Below are 14,700 nucleotides of genomic sequence, written 5' to 3' on the forward strand. Positions count from 1 at the left end.
GGCAACAACAGCGAAACTCTGTCTCAAAAAAAAATAATAAGTACTGTCTTGACTGTGGTCATCAAAAATATTTGATTAAGGGTTAGCTAGAAAGCCTGACCCTTTCACAGATGGACAGAAGGGCCAAAAGAAAATAGATTGTTTGCAGTGGGGCAAGAAGGATAAGAATCCTATAGAAAGAAAAACAGAGGGATTTGTTTAGTGAGCGCTGGGGAGAGGCATTTGTTTTCTTGCTTAAAAAAGAAACACAGGTTGGGTGCGGTGGGTCAAGCCTTAATCCCAGCACTCTGGGATGCCAAGGTGGGTGGATCACCTAAGGTCAGGGGTTTGAGACCAGCCTGGCCAACACTGTGAAACCCCATCTCTACTAAAAAGACAAAAACAAAAGAAAGAAAGAAATTAGCCAGGCATGGTGGTGAGTGCCAGTAATCCCAGCTACTCGGGTGGCTGAGGCAGAGAACCACTTGAACCTGGGAGGCAGAGGTTGCAGTAAGCCAAGATGGCATCGTTGCACTCCAGCCTAGGAAACAAGAGTGAAACTCTGTCTCAAACAAAAAAAAAAGAAAGAAAAAAAAACATAGTTTTAAGTCCACTCAGTGGAGTTTCAAAATACATTCTCGTTGCACAGTGCTTTTGGAATCTTTTCTAAACTTCTGTTGCACATGATCTAATTTGATCTTCATAGCAACTCCCTGAGGTGGATAGGGCAGGCCTTTCTGAACACCTATTTTCTAGTTTGCATTAAAAGAACGGAATTATCTGGGACCAGTGGCTCAGGCCTATAATCCCAGCACTTTGTGATACAGAAGGGAAGTGCTCAGAAGGGAAGAATGTGGTCCCTTTAAATGATATGGAAGTGAGGAAGGGAAGTACTGGGTAGAGGAGGGTGTGGTTCCCACCTAGGGCTCCACCCAAGGGCCTGTGCCCACGGACCTAGGTGAGGACAGGCATTTTTGTTTTCCTGCCCAAATGTTGCATTTCCCAAGACCACCCTGGCTGCCACACCCCCATTCTGTGCCTATAAAAACCTTGAGACCCTAGCAGGCAGACACACAGGCGGCTGGACTTTGAGAGGAGCACATCAGCGGAGGAACAGAAGGGCGCTGGACGTCAAGAGGAAGGCACCAATGGGCACCGGCATGCCGCAGGCCACTGAATGGCAGAACAACGCACAGTTTGGCTGGGACAGTCAGAGAAGAGTCAGGCCACTCGCCCGACTCCAGGGGTAAACTACCTCCCTTCTGGCTCCCCCATCTGCTGAGAGATACTTCCACTCAATAAAACCTTGCACTCTCATGCCTGTAATCCCAGCACTTTGGGAGGCTGAGGCGGGCAGATCACGAGGTCAGGAGATCCAGACCATCCTGGCTAACAGTGAAACCCCATCTCTACTAAAAATACAAAAAAATTAGCCAGGCGTGGTGGTGGGCACCTGTAGTCCCAGCTACTCGGGAGGCTGAGGCAGGAGAATGGCATGAACCCGGGAGGCGGAGCTTTCAGTGAGCTGAGATCACACCACTTCAGGTACACCAAGGCAAGAACCCCAGGACAAAGAGAGCCCTCTGTCCTTGCAATAAGGCGGAGGTTTAATTGAGCCGACTAACACAAGCTACCTACAGATGGCTAAACTAAAAGAGCACCCTGTAAAACACGCCCACTGGTGCTTCAACTATAAACATTCACCCCTGGACACTGCCATGGGGCTCGCTGCCTGTCTGCATGCTCCCCTAGAGGTTTGAGCAATGGGGCACTGAAGACCCCATCTCTACAAAAAAAAAAAAAATAATAAGTAAACCAAAAAAACATTAAAAATTAGCCAGCTGTGGTGGCACACACCTGTCATCTCAGCTACTCAGGAGGCTGATGTGGAAGGATTGCTTGAGCCCAGGAGGTTGAGGCTGCAGTGAGCCAAGACTGAACCACCGAACTCCAGCCTGGGCGACAGAATGACACCCTGTTTTGACAACAACAAAAAGAAAAAATCACTTCTCAAATAGCTAGCAGAGGCAGATCTGGTTCTCAAATGCAAGTTTTCTAGGTTTCAACTCTTGTTTCTAGCAGTATTATGGAGAAACATGATCACTAATACATAAAGGAGAGGAGGATTCAAGTTCTGACGAAAAGATGGTAAAGAGAGGAGTTAGTTGACTAGGAGTGACTACGAATGGGAAAAAAACGCATGACACTACTTAGAGGAAAGAAGAAAAATAAGCATAGAGGTGACTGAGCGGACAGAAAGGACTTGGGAGAAGCGTGTTTGTCCCTGTCTCTGCATTATTTCCCTTGCATTAGTAACTTCCCTGATGACTTGGATGAATCTTCTCTTCCAGGGCACCTAGTGTTCCCTTTCTGTCCACTTCTCCTTTCCCAGGGCCCATACAGTCTGGGAAAGCATGCTCTGCAGGCTTCTCATATCTTTCCTTCCTTAATCAGCCCCTAGCATCTCTACATAACCCATATACACCTGGAGTTGCACATGTCCCAGTCTTTGCACTGCAGTGAATTCAAAGAAAGGTAGACTCTAGCTGGGTGCAGGGGCTCACACCTGTAATCCCAGCACTTTGGGATGCTTAGGCAGGTGGATCACTTGAGCCCAGGAGTTCAAGACCAGGCCTGGCCAACATGGTGAAAACGCATCTCTACTAAAAATACAAAAATTAGCTGGGCTTGGTGGTACATGCTTAGTAGTCCCAGCTTCTGGGGAGGCTGAGGCAGAAGAATTGCTTGAACCCAGGAGTCAGAGGTTGCAGTGAGCTGAGATCATGCCACCACACTCCAGTAGCCTGGGCAACAGAGCAAGGCCCAGTCTCAAAAAAACTCAAAGACAAAACTAAACCAAAAAAAAAAAAGCAAAAAACAAAAAAGAGCGCACACACACACACACACATACACAAACAAACGTAGACTCCAATAGGAAAAATTCACTCAAAAGCAATTCAAATAATTATTCAGTCAACCCAGTTCTATCTCAGTACTTTATTATATACATAAACTTATTCTGTCCAGATTCCCTAGTTTTATTTTTCTTATCTTTTTTGTTTTCTTTTGAGGCAGGCCCTCACTCTGTCACCAAGGCTGGAGTATAGTGGCACAATCATGGCTCACTGCAGCCTCAACCTCCTGGGCTGAAGTAGTTCTCCCACCTCAGCCTCCCAAGTAACTGGGACTACAGGTGCATGTCACCATGCTCAGCAACTTTTTGTATTTTTTGTAGAAACGGGGTCTCACTATGTGGGCCAGGCTGGTCTTGAACTCCTGGACTCAAGAAGTCCACCTGCCTCAGCCTCCCAAAGTGCCAACATTACAAGCATGAGCCACTGCATCTGGCTGATTCCTTAGTTTTCTTTTTCTCTTTGCCCATTCCCTGGATTCCATAAGCAGAAGGAAAACCCAGGGGCTGACTTTGTAAGCAAGACTCTTTCCTCTTCAAAACATAAATTGGTTCAAGTGGTAACAAAACTGAAACATGTTTATAACTTAACATCTTTTCTTCCTACCCCTTCAATCTCTTGAGCAATGAGAAAAGTTACTGGGCTCTTTATCTGTGTAGGGAAAAGAGAGATCAGACTGTCACTGTGTCTATGTAGAAAGGTAAGACATAAGAGACTCCATTTTGAAAAGGACCTGTACTTTAAACAATTGCTTTGCTTACATGTTGTTAATTTGTAGCTTTGCCCCAGCCATTTTGCCCCAGCCACTTTGACCCAATCTGGAGCTCACAAAAACATGTGTTGTATGAAATCAAGGTTTAAGAGATCTAGGGCTGTGCAGGACGTGCCTTGTTAACAAAATGTTTACAAGCAGTATACTTGGTAAAAGTCATCGCCATTCTCTAGTCTCAACAAACCAGGGGCATAATACACCGTGGAAAGCCGCAGCGGCCTCTGCCCTTGAGAGCAGGGTATTGTCCAAGGTTTCTCCCCATGTGATAGTCTGAAATATGGCCTCGTGGGATGAGAAAGACCTGACTGTCCCCCAGCCCGATACCTGTAAAAGGTCTGTGCTGAGGTGGATTAGTAAAAGAGGAAAGCCTCTTGCAGTTGAGATGGAGGAAGGCCACTCTCTCCTGCTTGCCCCTGGGAACTGAATGTCTCGGTGTAAAACCCGATTGTACATTTGTTCAACTCTGAGATAGGAGAAAAGCTGCCCTGTGGCGGGAGGCGAGACATGTTTGCAGTAATGCTGCCTTGTTATTCTTTACTCCACTGAGATGTTTGGGTGGAGAGAAGCATAAATCTGGCCTACATGCACGTCCAGGCATAGTACCTTCCCTTGAACTTAATTATGATATAGATTCTTTTGCTCACATGTTTTTTGTTGACCTTTTCCTTATTATCACCCTGCTCTCCTACTACATTTCTTTTTGCTGAAATAATGAAAATCATAATCAATAAAAACTGAGGGAACTCAGAGTCCAGTGCCTGTGCACGTCCTTGGTGTGCTGAGTGCCTGTCCCCTTGGCCCACTGTTGTTTCTCTATACTTTGTGTCTTATTTCTTTTCTCCGTCTCTCATCCCACCCGACTAGAAATACCCACAGGTGTGGAGGGGCAGGCCATCCCTTCATCTGGTGCCCAACGTGGGGCCCTTCTCTAGGGTGAAGGTACGGTAAGAACGTGAGCATTGAGGACAGCCGACGAGAGATTCCCGAGTACGTCCACAGTCAGCCTTGAGGTAAGCTTGTGCGCTCGGAGGAATCCAGGGTAACAATGGAGCTAACTGAAAGTAAATATGCTTCTTATCTCAGCTTCATTAAAATTCTCTTAAGAAGAGGGGGAGTTAAAGCTTCTACAGAAAATCTAGTTACGCTATTTCAAGCAATAGAACAATTCTGCCCATGGTTTCCAGAACAGGGAACTTTAGATTTAAAAGATTGGGAAAAAAATTGACAAAGAACTAAAACAAGCAACTACGGAAGGTAAGATCATCCCACTTACAGCATGGAATGATTGGGCCATTATTAAAGCAACTTTAGAACAATTTCTAATAGAAGAAGATAGCGTTTCAGTCTTTGATGCCCCTGAAAGCTGTGTAATAGATTGTGAAGAAGAGGCAGGAACAGACTTTAAGAAAGGAATGGAAAGTACACATTGTAAAAATGCAGTAGAGCCTGTAATGGTTCGGTCAATGCAAAATGTTGACTATAATCAATTACAGGAGGTAATGTATCCTGAATCATCAAAATTGGGGGAAGGAGGTCCAGAATTATTTGGGCCATCAGAGTTTAGACCAAGATGGCCAACAAACCCTTCTCCCGCGGTTGAGATGCCTGTGATGTCACAATCTCAAATGCCAATCCAGGCACAGTATCCGCAATACCAGCCAGTAGAAAATAAACCCAACCATCGGTAGTTTATCAATACCGGCCGCCAGCCGAATTTCAGTATCGGCCATCTCCAGAGGTTCAGTATGGATCTCAGGAGGTGCGTCCTGTGCCAAATAGCAAGGCACTACATCAACAACCCACGGCGATGGCGTTTGATCTTACAGTACCACCTAGTGGACAAGATGGTGCACGGCATGAGACCATTGCTACAGCCAGAAAACAGGGAGATCTTGAGGCATGGCAATATCCGGTAATGTTACGACGGATGCCGGCCGGGAAAGGGAGTCAAGCAAGAAAGTCTGTCTGAACTGAGACCAGATATGAATCTTTCACCACAAAAATGTTAAAATATATGAAGGAAGGAGTTAAACAATATGGACCTAACTCTCCTTATATGAGAATATTATTAGATTCCATTGCTCATGGAAATAGACTTATTCCAAAATTGGAAAATTTTGGCTAAATATTCCCTTTCACCCTCTCAGTATCCACAGTTTGAAACCTGGTGGATTGATGGGGTACAAGAACAGGTATGAAAAAATCAGGCTACTAATCCTGTTGCTTATATAGATGCAGACCAATTACTAGCAACAGGTCCAAATTGGGGCACTATTAACCAACAATCAGTAATGCAAAATGAGGCTACTGAACAACTAAGGGCTATTTGCCTCAGGGCCTGGGAAAAGATTCAGGACCCAGGAACCTCCTGCTCTGCTTTTAGTTCAATCAGACAAGGCTCTAAAGAGCCATATCCAGACTTTGTGGCAAGGTTGCAAGATGCAGCTCAAAAATCCATTGCAGATAGTAACGCCCGAAAAGTTGTTGTAGAAATAATAGCTTATCAAAATGCAAATCCAGAATGTCAATCGGCCATAAAGCCATTAAGAGGAAAGGTTTCAGCAGGAGTTGATGTAATTACAGAATATGTGAAGGCTTGTGATGGGATTGGAGGAGCTATGCGTAAGGCAATGTTATTGGCTCAAGCAATTACAGGGGTTGCTTTAGGAGGACAAGTTAAAACATTTGGGGAAAAATGTTATAATTGTGGTCAAATCGGACATCTAAGAAAGAATTGCCCAGGCTTAAATAAACAGAGCAAAAAAAAAAAAAAAAAAAAAAAAAGAGCCACCTGGCCTGTGTCCAAGATGTGGAAAAGGAAAACATTGGGCTAAGGAATGTCATTCTAAATTTGATAAAAATGCACAGCCATTGTCGGGAAATGGGAAGAGGGGCCAGCCCCAGGCCCCGCAACAAAGTGGGGCATTCCCGATTCAGCCATTTGTTCCTCGGGGTTTTCAGGGACAACAACCCCCACAGTAAATACCACCATTTCAGGATATCAGCCAATTACAATACAACAATTATCCCCTGCCACAGCAGGCAGCGCTGCAGTAGATTTATTTTCTACTCAAATGATTTATTTACTCCCTGGAGAGCCCCCGCAAAAGATTCCTACAGGGGTATATGGCCCGCTGCCAGAAGGGATGGTAGGCCTTATTTTAGGAAGATCTAGTCTAAATTTGAAAGGAGTTCAAATTCATACTGGGGTAATTGACTCAGATCATAAAGGGGAAATTCAGTTAGTGATCAGCTCTACTGTTCCCTGGAGTGCCAATGCAGGTGATAGAATTGCTCAATTACTGCTCTTGCCTTATATTAAAATTGGGGATAACAAAACAGAAAGAACAGGAGGGTTTGGAAGTACCAAACCTGCTGGAAAAGCTGTTTATTGGGCTAGTCAGCTCTCAGAGAATAGACCTGTGTGTACAGTTACTATTCAGGGAAAACAGTTTGAAGGATTAGTGGATACTTGGGCTGATGTTTCTCTCATTGCCTTAAATCAATGGCCAGAAAATCAGCCTAAACAAAAGCCTGTTACAGGACTTGTTGGTGTGGGCACTGCCTCAGAAGTGAATCAAAGTGCCAGGATTTTACATCGTCTAGGACCTGATAATCAAGAGAGTACAGTTCAGCTTATGATTACTTCTATTCCAATTAATTTATGGGGCCAAGACTTATTAGAACAGTGGCATGCAGAGATTACTATTCCAGTCTCTCTATACAGCCCCATGAGTCAAAAAATCATGACTAAAATGGGATATCTCCCTGGCAAAGGACTAGGGAAAAATGGAGAAGGCATTAAAGTTCCAATTGAGGCTAAGGGAAATCCAGAAAGAAAAGGACTAGGGTATCCTTTTTTAGGGGTGGCCACTGTAGAGCCCCCAAAACCCATTCCATCAACTTGGAAAACGGAAAAGCCTATATGGGTAAATCAGTGGCCACTACCAAAACAAAAGCTGGAAGCCTTACACTTTTTGGCAAAAGAACAATTAGAAAAGGGACATATTGAGCCTTCCTTTTCGCCTTGGAATTCTCCTGTGTTTGTAATTCAGAAAAAATCAGGCAGATGGCGCATGCTAACTGATTTAAGAGCCGCTAATGCAGTAATTCAACCCATGGGGCCTCTCCAACTTGGGCTGCCCTCTCCAGCCATGATCCCCAAATATTGGCCTTTAATTATAATTGATCTGAAAGATTGCTTTTTTACCATTCCTCTGGCAAAACAGGATTTTGAAAAATTTGCTTTTACTATACCAGCCATAAATAATAAAGAACCAGCCACCAGATTTCACTGGAAAGTGTTGCCTCAGGGAATGCTTAATAGTCCAACTATTTGTCAGACTTTTGTAGCTCAAGTTCTTCAACCAGTTAAAGACAAGTTTTCAGACTGTTATATCATTCATTATGTTGATGATATTTTGTGTGCTGCAGAAATAAGAGACAAATTAATTGACTGTTACACATTTCTGCAGACAGAGGTTGCAAACGCAGGCCTGACAATAGCATCTGATAAGATTCAGACCTCCACTCCTTTTCATTATTTGGGAATGCAGGTAGAGGAGAGAAAAATTAAACCACAAAAAGTAGAAGTAAGAAAAGACACATTAAGAACATTAAATGACTTTCAAAAATTGCTAGGAGATATTAATTGGATTTGGCCAACTCTAGGCATCCGCACTTATGCCATGTCAACTTTGTTCTCTATTTTGAGAGGGGATCCAGACTTAAATAGTAAAAGAACATTAACTCCAGGGGCAACTAAAGAAATTGAATTAGTTGAAGAAAAAATTCAGTCAGCACAAGTAAATGCTTCACTTAGCCCCACTCCAACTTTTAATTTTTGCTACTGCACATTCTCCAACAGGCATTATTGTTCAAAATACAGATCTAGTGGAGTTGTCATTCCTTCCTCACAGTACAGTTAAGACTTTTACATTGTACTTAGATCAAATGGCTACAATAATTGGTCAGGCAAGACTACGAATAGTAAAATTGTGTGGAAATGACCCAGATAAAATCATTGTTCCTTTAAATAAGGAACAGGTTAGACAAGCCTTTATGAATTCTGGTGCATGGAAGATTAGTCTTGCTGATTTTGTGGGAATTATTGATAATCATTACCCAAAAGCAAAAATCTTCCGGTTTTTGAAATTGACTACTTGGATTTTACCTAAAATTACCAGACAAAAACCTCCAGAAAATGCTCTGACGGTGTTTACTGATGGTTCCAGCAACGGAAAAGCGTCTTACACTGGACCAAAAGAACGAGTCATTGAAACTCAATATCACTCAGCTCAAAGAGCAGAATTGGTTGCTGTCATTTCAGTGTTACAAGATTTTAATCAGCCTATTAACATTATTTCAGATTCTGCATATGTAGTACAGGCTACAAAGGATGTTGAGACAGCCCTAATCAAATATAGTGTGGATGGTCAGTTAAATCAGCTGTTTAAATTGTTACAACAAACTGTAAGAAAAAGAAGTTTCCCATTTTATATTACTCATATTCGAGCACATACTAATTTACCAGGGCCTTTAACTATGGCAAATGAACAAGCTGACTTGCTAGTATCATCTGCCTTCATGGAAGCACAAGAACTTCATGCCCTGACTCATGTAAATGCAACAGGATTAAAAAACTAACTTGATATCACGTGGGAACAAGCAAAAAATATTGTACAACATTGTGCTCAGTGTCAAGTCTTACACCTGCCCACTCAAGAGGCAGGAGTTAATCCTAGAGGTTTATGTCCTGATGCATTATGGCAAATGGACGTCACACATGTACCTTCATTTGGAAAACTGTCATTTGTCCATGTGACAGTTGATACTTATTCACATTTCATATGGGCAACCTGCAAGACAGGAGAAAGTACTTCACATGTTAAAAGACATTTATTATCTTGTTTTGCAGTCATGGGAGTTCCAGAAAAAATTAAAACAGATAATAGGCCAGGATACTGTAGTAAAGCATTTCAAAAATTCTTAAATCAGCGGAAAATTACACATACTACAGGAATCCCTTATAATTCCCAAGGACAGGCCATAATTGAAAGAACTAATAGAACACTCAAAGCTCAATTGGTTAAACAAAAAAAGGAAAGAGACAGTAAGGAGTATAACACTCCCCAGATGCAACTTAATCTAGCACGATATACTTTAAATGTTTTAAATATATATAGAAATCAGATCACTACTTCCGCAGAATAACATTTTACTGGTAAAAAGAACAGCCCACATGAGGGAAAACTGATTTGGTGGAAAGACAACAAAAACAAAACATGGAAAATAGGTAAGGTGATGACACGGGGGAGAGGTTTTTCTTGTGTTTCACTAGAAGAAAATCAGCTTCCTGTTTGGATACCCACTAGACATTTGAAGTTCTACAATGAACCCATCAGAGATGCAAGAGAAGGCACCTCCGCAGAGACAGAGAACCCGCAATAGAACATCATCGACTCGCAGGGTGAACAAAATGGTGATATCAGAAGAACAGATGAAGTTGCCATCCACCAAGAAAGCGGGGCCGCCGACCTGGGCCCAGCTAAAGAAGCTGACACAGTTAGCTGAAAAAAGCCTGGAAAACACAAGGGTAACACAAACTCCAGAGAATAAGCTGCTTATAGCTTTAATGATTGTATCAACGGTGGTAAGTCTCCCTATGTCTGCAGGAGCCGCTACAGCTAACTATACTTACTGGGCCTATGTGCCTTTCCCACCCTTAATTCAGGCAATCACTTGGATAGATAATCCTATTGAAGTATATGTTAATAACAGTGCATGGGTACCAGGCCCCACAGATGACCGTGGCCCTGCCCAACCTGAAGAAGAAGGAGTGATGATAAACATTTCCACTGGGTATCATTATCCTCCTATTTGCCTGGGAAAAGCACCAGGATGCTTAATGCCTACAATCCAAAATTGGTTGATAGAAGTACCTACTGTCAGTGCCACCAGTAAATTTACTTATCATATGATAAGTGGAATGTCACTTGGGTCACAAATGAATAATTTACAGAATTCTTCCTATCAAAGATCATTAAAATTTAGGCCTAAAGGGAAACCATGCCCCAAGGAAACTCCAAAAGAATCAAAAGACCCAGAAGTCTTAGTTTGAGAAGAATGTGTGGCTGATACTGCAGTGGTACTACAAAACAATAAATTCAGAATTATTATAGACTGGGCCCCTCGAGGCCAATTATATTATGACTGTATGGGACAGACCCACTCATGTTCACAGGCTCCATCTGTCTGGCCCACTAATCTGGCCTATGATAGTGATTTAACTAAAAGGCTAGACCAGGTTTATAGAAGGTTAGAATCACCCTATCCATGGAAATGGGGTGAAAAGGGGATTCCATCACACCGACCAAAGTTAGTTAGTCCTGTTGTTGGTCCTGAACACCCAGAATTATGGAAGCTTACTGTGGCCTCATACCACATTAGAATTTGGTCTGGAAATCAAGTTATGGGAACAAGAAATCATAAGCCATATTATACTATTTCCCTAAATTCTAATCTGACAATTCCTTTGTAAAGTTGTGTAAAACCCCCTTATATGCTAGTTGTAGGAAACATAGCTATTAAACTAGATTCCCAAACTATAACCTGTGAAAATTGTAGATTGTTTACTTGCATTGATTCAACTTTTGATTGGCAGCATGGTATTCTGTTAGTAAGGGCAAGAGAAGGCGTGTGGATCCCTGTGTCCATGGATCGACTGTGGGAGGCTTCTCCATCCGTACATATCTTAAGCAGTAAAAGGATTTCTAACTAGATCTAAAAGATTCATTTTTACTTTGATTGCAGTGATTATGGGTCTTATTGCAGTCACAGCTACTGCTGCGGCTGCTGGAATTGCTTTACACTCCTCTGTTCAAACTGCAGAATATGTGAATAATTGGCAAAAGAATTCCTCAAAATTGTGGAATTCTCAGACTCAAATAGATCAAAAATTGGCAAATCAAATTAATGATCTAAGACAAACTGTTATTTGGATGAGAGATAGGCTCATGAGCTTGGAATATCTTTTTCAGTTACAGTGTGACTGGAATACATCAGATTTTTGTTAGACCTCGAGCCTATAATGAATCTGAACATCACTGGGACATGGTTAGACGCCATCTACAAGGAAGAGAAGATAATCTTACTTTAGATATTTCTAAATTGAAAGAACAAATTTTTGAAACATCAAAAGCCCAGTTAAATCTGGTGCCAGAAACTGAGGCAATGATCAAAGCCGTTGATAGCCTCACAAATCTTAACCCTATCACTTGGGTTAAAACCATTGGAAATTCCACTATTGCAAATTTTGTATTAATTCTTGTATGTCTGTCCTCTCTATTGTTAGTCTACAGAGGTATATCCAGCAGCTCCGGAGAGACAGCGACCAGCGAGAATGGGCCATGATGACGATGGCGGTTTTGTCAAAAAGAAAAGGGGGAAATGCAGGGAAAAGAAAGAGAGATCAGACTGTCACTGTGTCTATGTAGAAAGGGAAGACATAAGACTCTCCATTTTGAAAAAGACCTGTATTTTAAACAATTGCTTTGTTTAGATGTTGTTAATTTGTAGCCTTGCCCCAGCCACTTTGCTCCAGCCACTTTGCCCCAGCCACTTTGACCCAACTTGAAGCTCACAAAAACATGTGTTGTATAAAATCAAGGTTTAAGGGATCTAGGGCTGTGCAGGACGTGCCTTGTTAACAAAATGTTTACAAGCAGTATACTTGGTAAAAGTCATCGCCATTCTCTAGTCTCAACAAACCAAGGGCACAATGTACTGTGGAAAGCCACAGGGACCTCTGCCCTTGAGAGCAGGGTATTGTCCAAGGTTTCTCCCCATGTGATAGTCTGAAATATGGCCTCGTGGGATGAGAAAGACCTGACTGTCCCCCAGCCCGATACCCGTAAAGGGTCTGTGCTGAGGTGGATTAGTAAAAGAGGAAAGCCTCTTGCAGTTGAGATGGAGGAAGGCCACTGTCTCCTGCTTGCCCCTGGGAACTGAATGTCGGTGTAAAACCCAATTGTACATTTGTTCAACTCTGAGATAGGAGAAAAGCTGCCCTGTGGCGGGAGGCGAGACATGTTTGCAGTAATGCTGCCTTGTTATTTTTTACTCCACTGAGATGTTTGGGTGGAGAGAAGCATAAATCTGGCCTACATGCACGTCCAGGCATAGTACCTTCCCTTGAACTTAATTATGATATAGATTCTTTTGCTCACATATTTCTTGTTGATTTTCTCCTTATTATCACCGTGCTCTCCTACTACATTTCTTTTTGCTGAAATAATGAAAATCATAATCAATAAAAACTGAGGGAACTCAGAGGCCGGTTTCAGTGCACGTCCTTGGTGTGCTGAGTGCCTGTCCCCTGGACCCACTGTTGTTTCACTATACTTTGACTCTGTGTCTTATTTCTTTTCTCCGTCTCTCATCCCACCCGACTAGAAATACCCACAGGGGTGGAGGGGCAGGCCACCCCTTCAATTTGGTGACACATAGCCTGTGCCCTCAAAGAACACTGACACCCCAGTAACATCCATTCGAAGAGCTTCTCCGTACCTCCCCTCCTTTATCCCCAAGGTCACTGGGTCAGAGATCACGGAGTCATTCACAACATGATATTTAACACCGAGACGCTCTGGAATTACTCCTTCAAGACGACTCAGAAGAAGACCCAGTGCTGAGACAATCATGTTCTCTCTCTCTCTGGATCACCGCCCAGAGACAAGGACTGCCAGAGACCCTGGCTTCCACAGCTGCTGTCTCTCATTCCTGCACCTGTGGGACGAGAGTTCCAAGCTGTGTGACCTTGACCAAGTTACTTACCCTCTCCAAGCATATGTTTCCCTAAATGTGAAATAGGGATGATGGTGATGTGTTTATTTCACAGATTTGATAGAAGGATTAAATGAGAGATGCATCAAGAGCAGTGGGCACAGGGTCAATGCTCAGTGAGCTTTCTCTTTTCTTATCAATAGACAGGTCTCCATGAGGACAGAAACTGGCTTCATCTCGACTGTAGCGTCAGGGTTGGCCACAGTGTCTGCACCCAGCAGGCCTACAGTAAATATCTGTTTATACACTAACCACAGACTTAGGCATAAAAGCCCTTTGGAAAAAAGTTGACCATTTCATGCACCTTCAGACTATGAAGAGCAGCGATGACAACTTTAGCTTGAGAGGCTCTCAGTGCCCATTCATCACCGCTGTGAAAACGCAGAAACCAGAGCTGTGTGTTGAACTCCCAGCCCCAAAACCTGTTGGCTTTGCTTTATCACTATGAACTTCCAATGTCATCCCTTTAGAATGGGACCTCTCTCTTCTTCCCCAAGGCACCAGCCTTCACCCCAGACCTCTCCTTATTAGCTGGTGCCTCCTCTCTGTACTCTGAGCACATGCTGTGCTCGTCAGATAGCAACATGGGAGAATACAGCAGCCCAGAATGCAGGCTGCAGAGTTAGATCCCCAGAACAGGATCTCAGCCAGCTCCATCCTTCCTCAGCTGGGTGACCGTGGCCATTGACTTCCTCTCTGTGCCTCAGTTGCTCCATCTGTGAAATGAAGATTGTCATAGTCCCTGCTTCAAAGTGTCACTGGGAGGATTAACTGAGAAAACGCAGGGAAGGTGCTTTGAAATAAATGCTCAAAAAAAGTCCATCTGGCCAGGCATGGTGTCTCACGCCTGTAATCCCAGCACTTTGGGAGACTGAGGCAGGTGGATCACTTGAGGTCAGGAATTCAAGACCAGCCTGGTCAACATGGCAAAACCCCGACTCTACTAAAAACACAAAAATTAGCCAGGCATGGTGGCAGGCACCTGTAATTCCAGCTACTTGGGAGGCTGAGGCATGAGAATCTCTTGAACCTGGGAGGCAGAGGTTGCAGTGAGCCGAGATGGTGCCACTGCACTCCAGCATGGGCAACAAGAGCAAAACTCTGTCTCAAAAAAAAAAAAAAAAAGTCCATCATTCTTATTAATGGAGGCCAAATCATCTCAGTGCTTCTTTGGCTGATCAGTACCCTCCAAGC

General features: G+C 43.2%; 1 protein-coding gene across 1 annotated transcript; it reads left to right on the plus strand.

The window, feature by feature from the left end:
* Nucleotides 1-4,447: 4,447 nt before the first annotated feature.
* On the plus strand, nucleotides 4,448-12,417 carry LOC134756435 (endogenous retrovirus group K member 6 Env polyprotein-like). The gene is made up of 2 exons (XM_063705193.1): nucleotides 4,448-4,673; nucleotides 10,038-12,417. The coding sequence occupies exon 2, from the start codon at nucleotides 10,055-10,057 to the stop codon at nucleotides 10,781-10,783; it is 729 nt and encodes a 242-aa protein (XP_063561263.1). The 5' UTR covers nucleotides 4,448-4,673; nucleotides 10,038-10,054; the 3' UTR covers nucleotides 10,784-12,417.
* The last annotated feature ends 2,283 nt before the right edge of the window (nucleotides 12,418-14,700 follow it).

This window comes from Gorilla gorilla, chromosome 3, assembly GCF_029281585.2.
Source record: "Gorilla gorilla gorilla isolate KB3781 chromosome 3, NHGRI_mGorGor1-v2.1_pri, whole genome shotgun sequence".
Taxonomy (NCBI): Eukaryota; Metazoa; Chordata; class Mammalia; order Primates; family Hominidae; genus Gorilla; species Gorilla gorilla.

Bases quoted from the DNA above. Each gene is read 5' to 3' on its own strand.
- LOC134756435 (XM_063705193.1), top strand. From the start codon at position 10,055: ATGAACCCATCAGAGATGCAAGAGAAGGCACCTCCGCAGAGACAGAGA.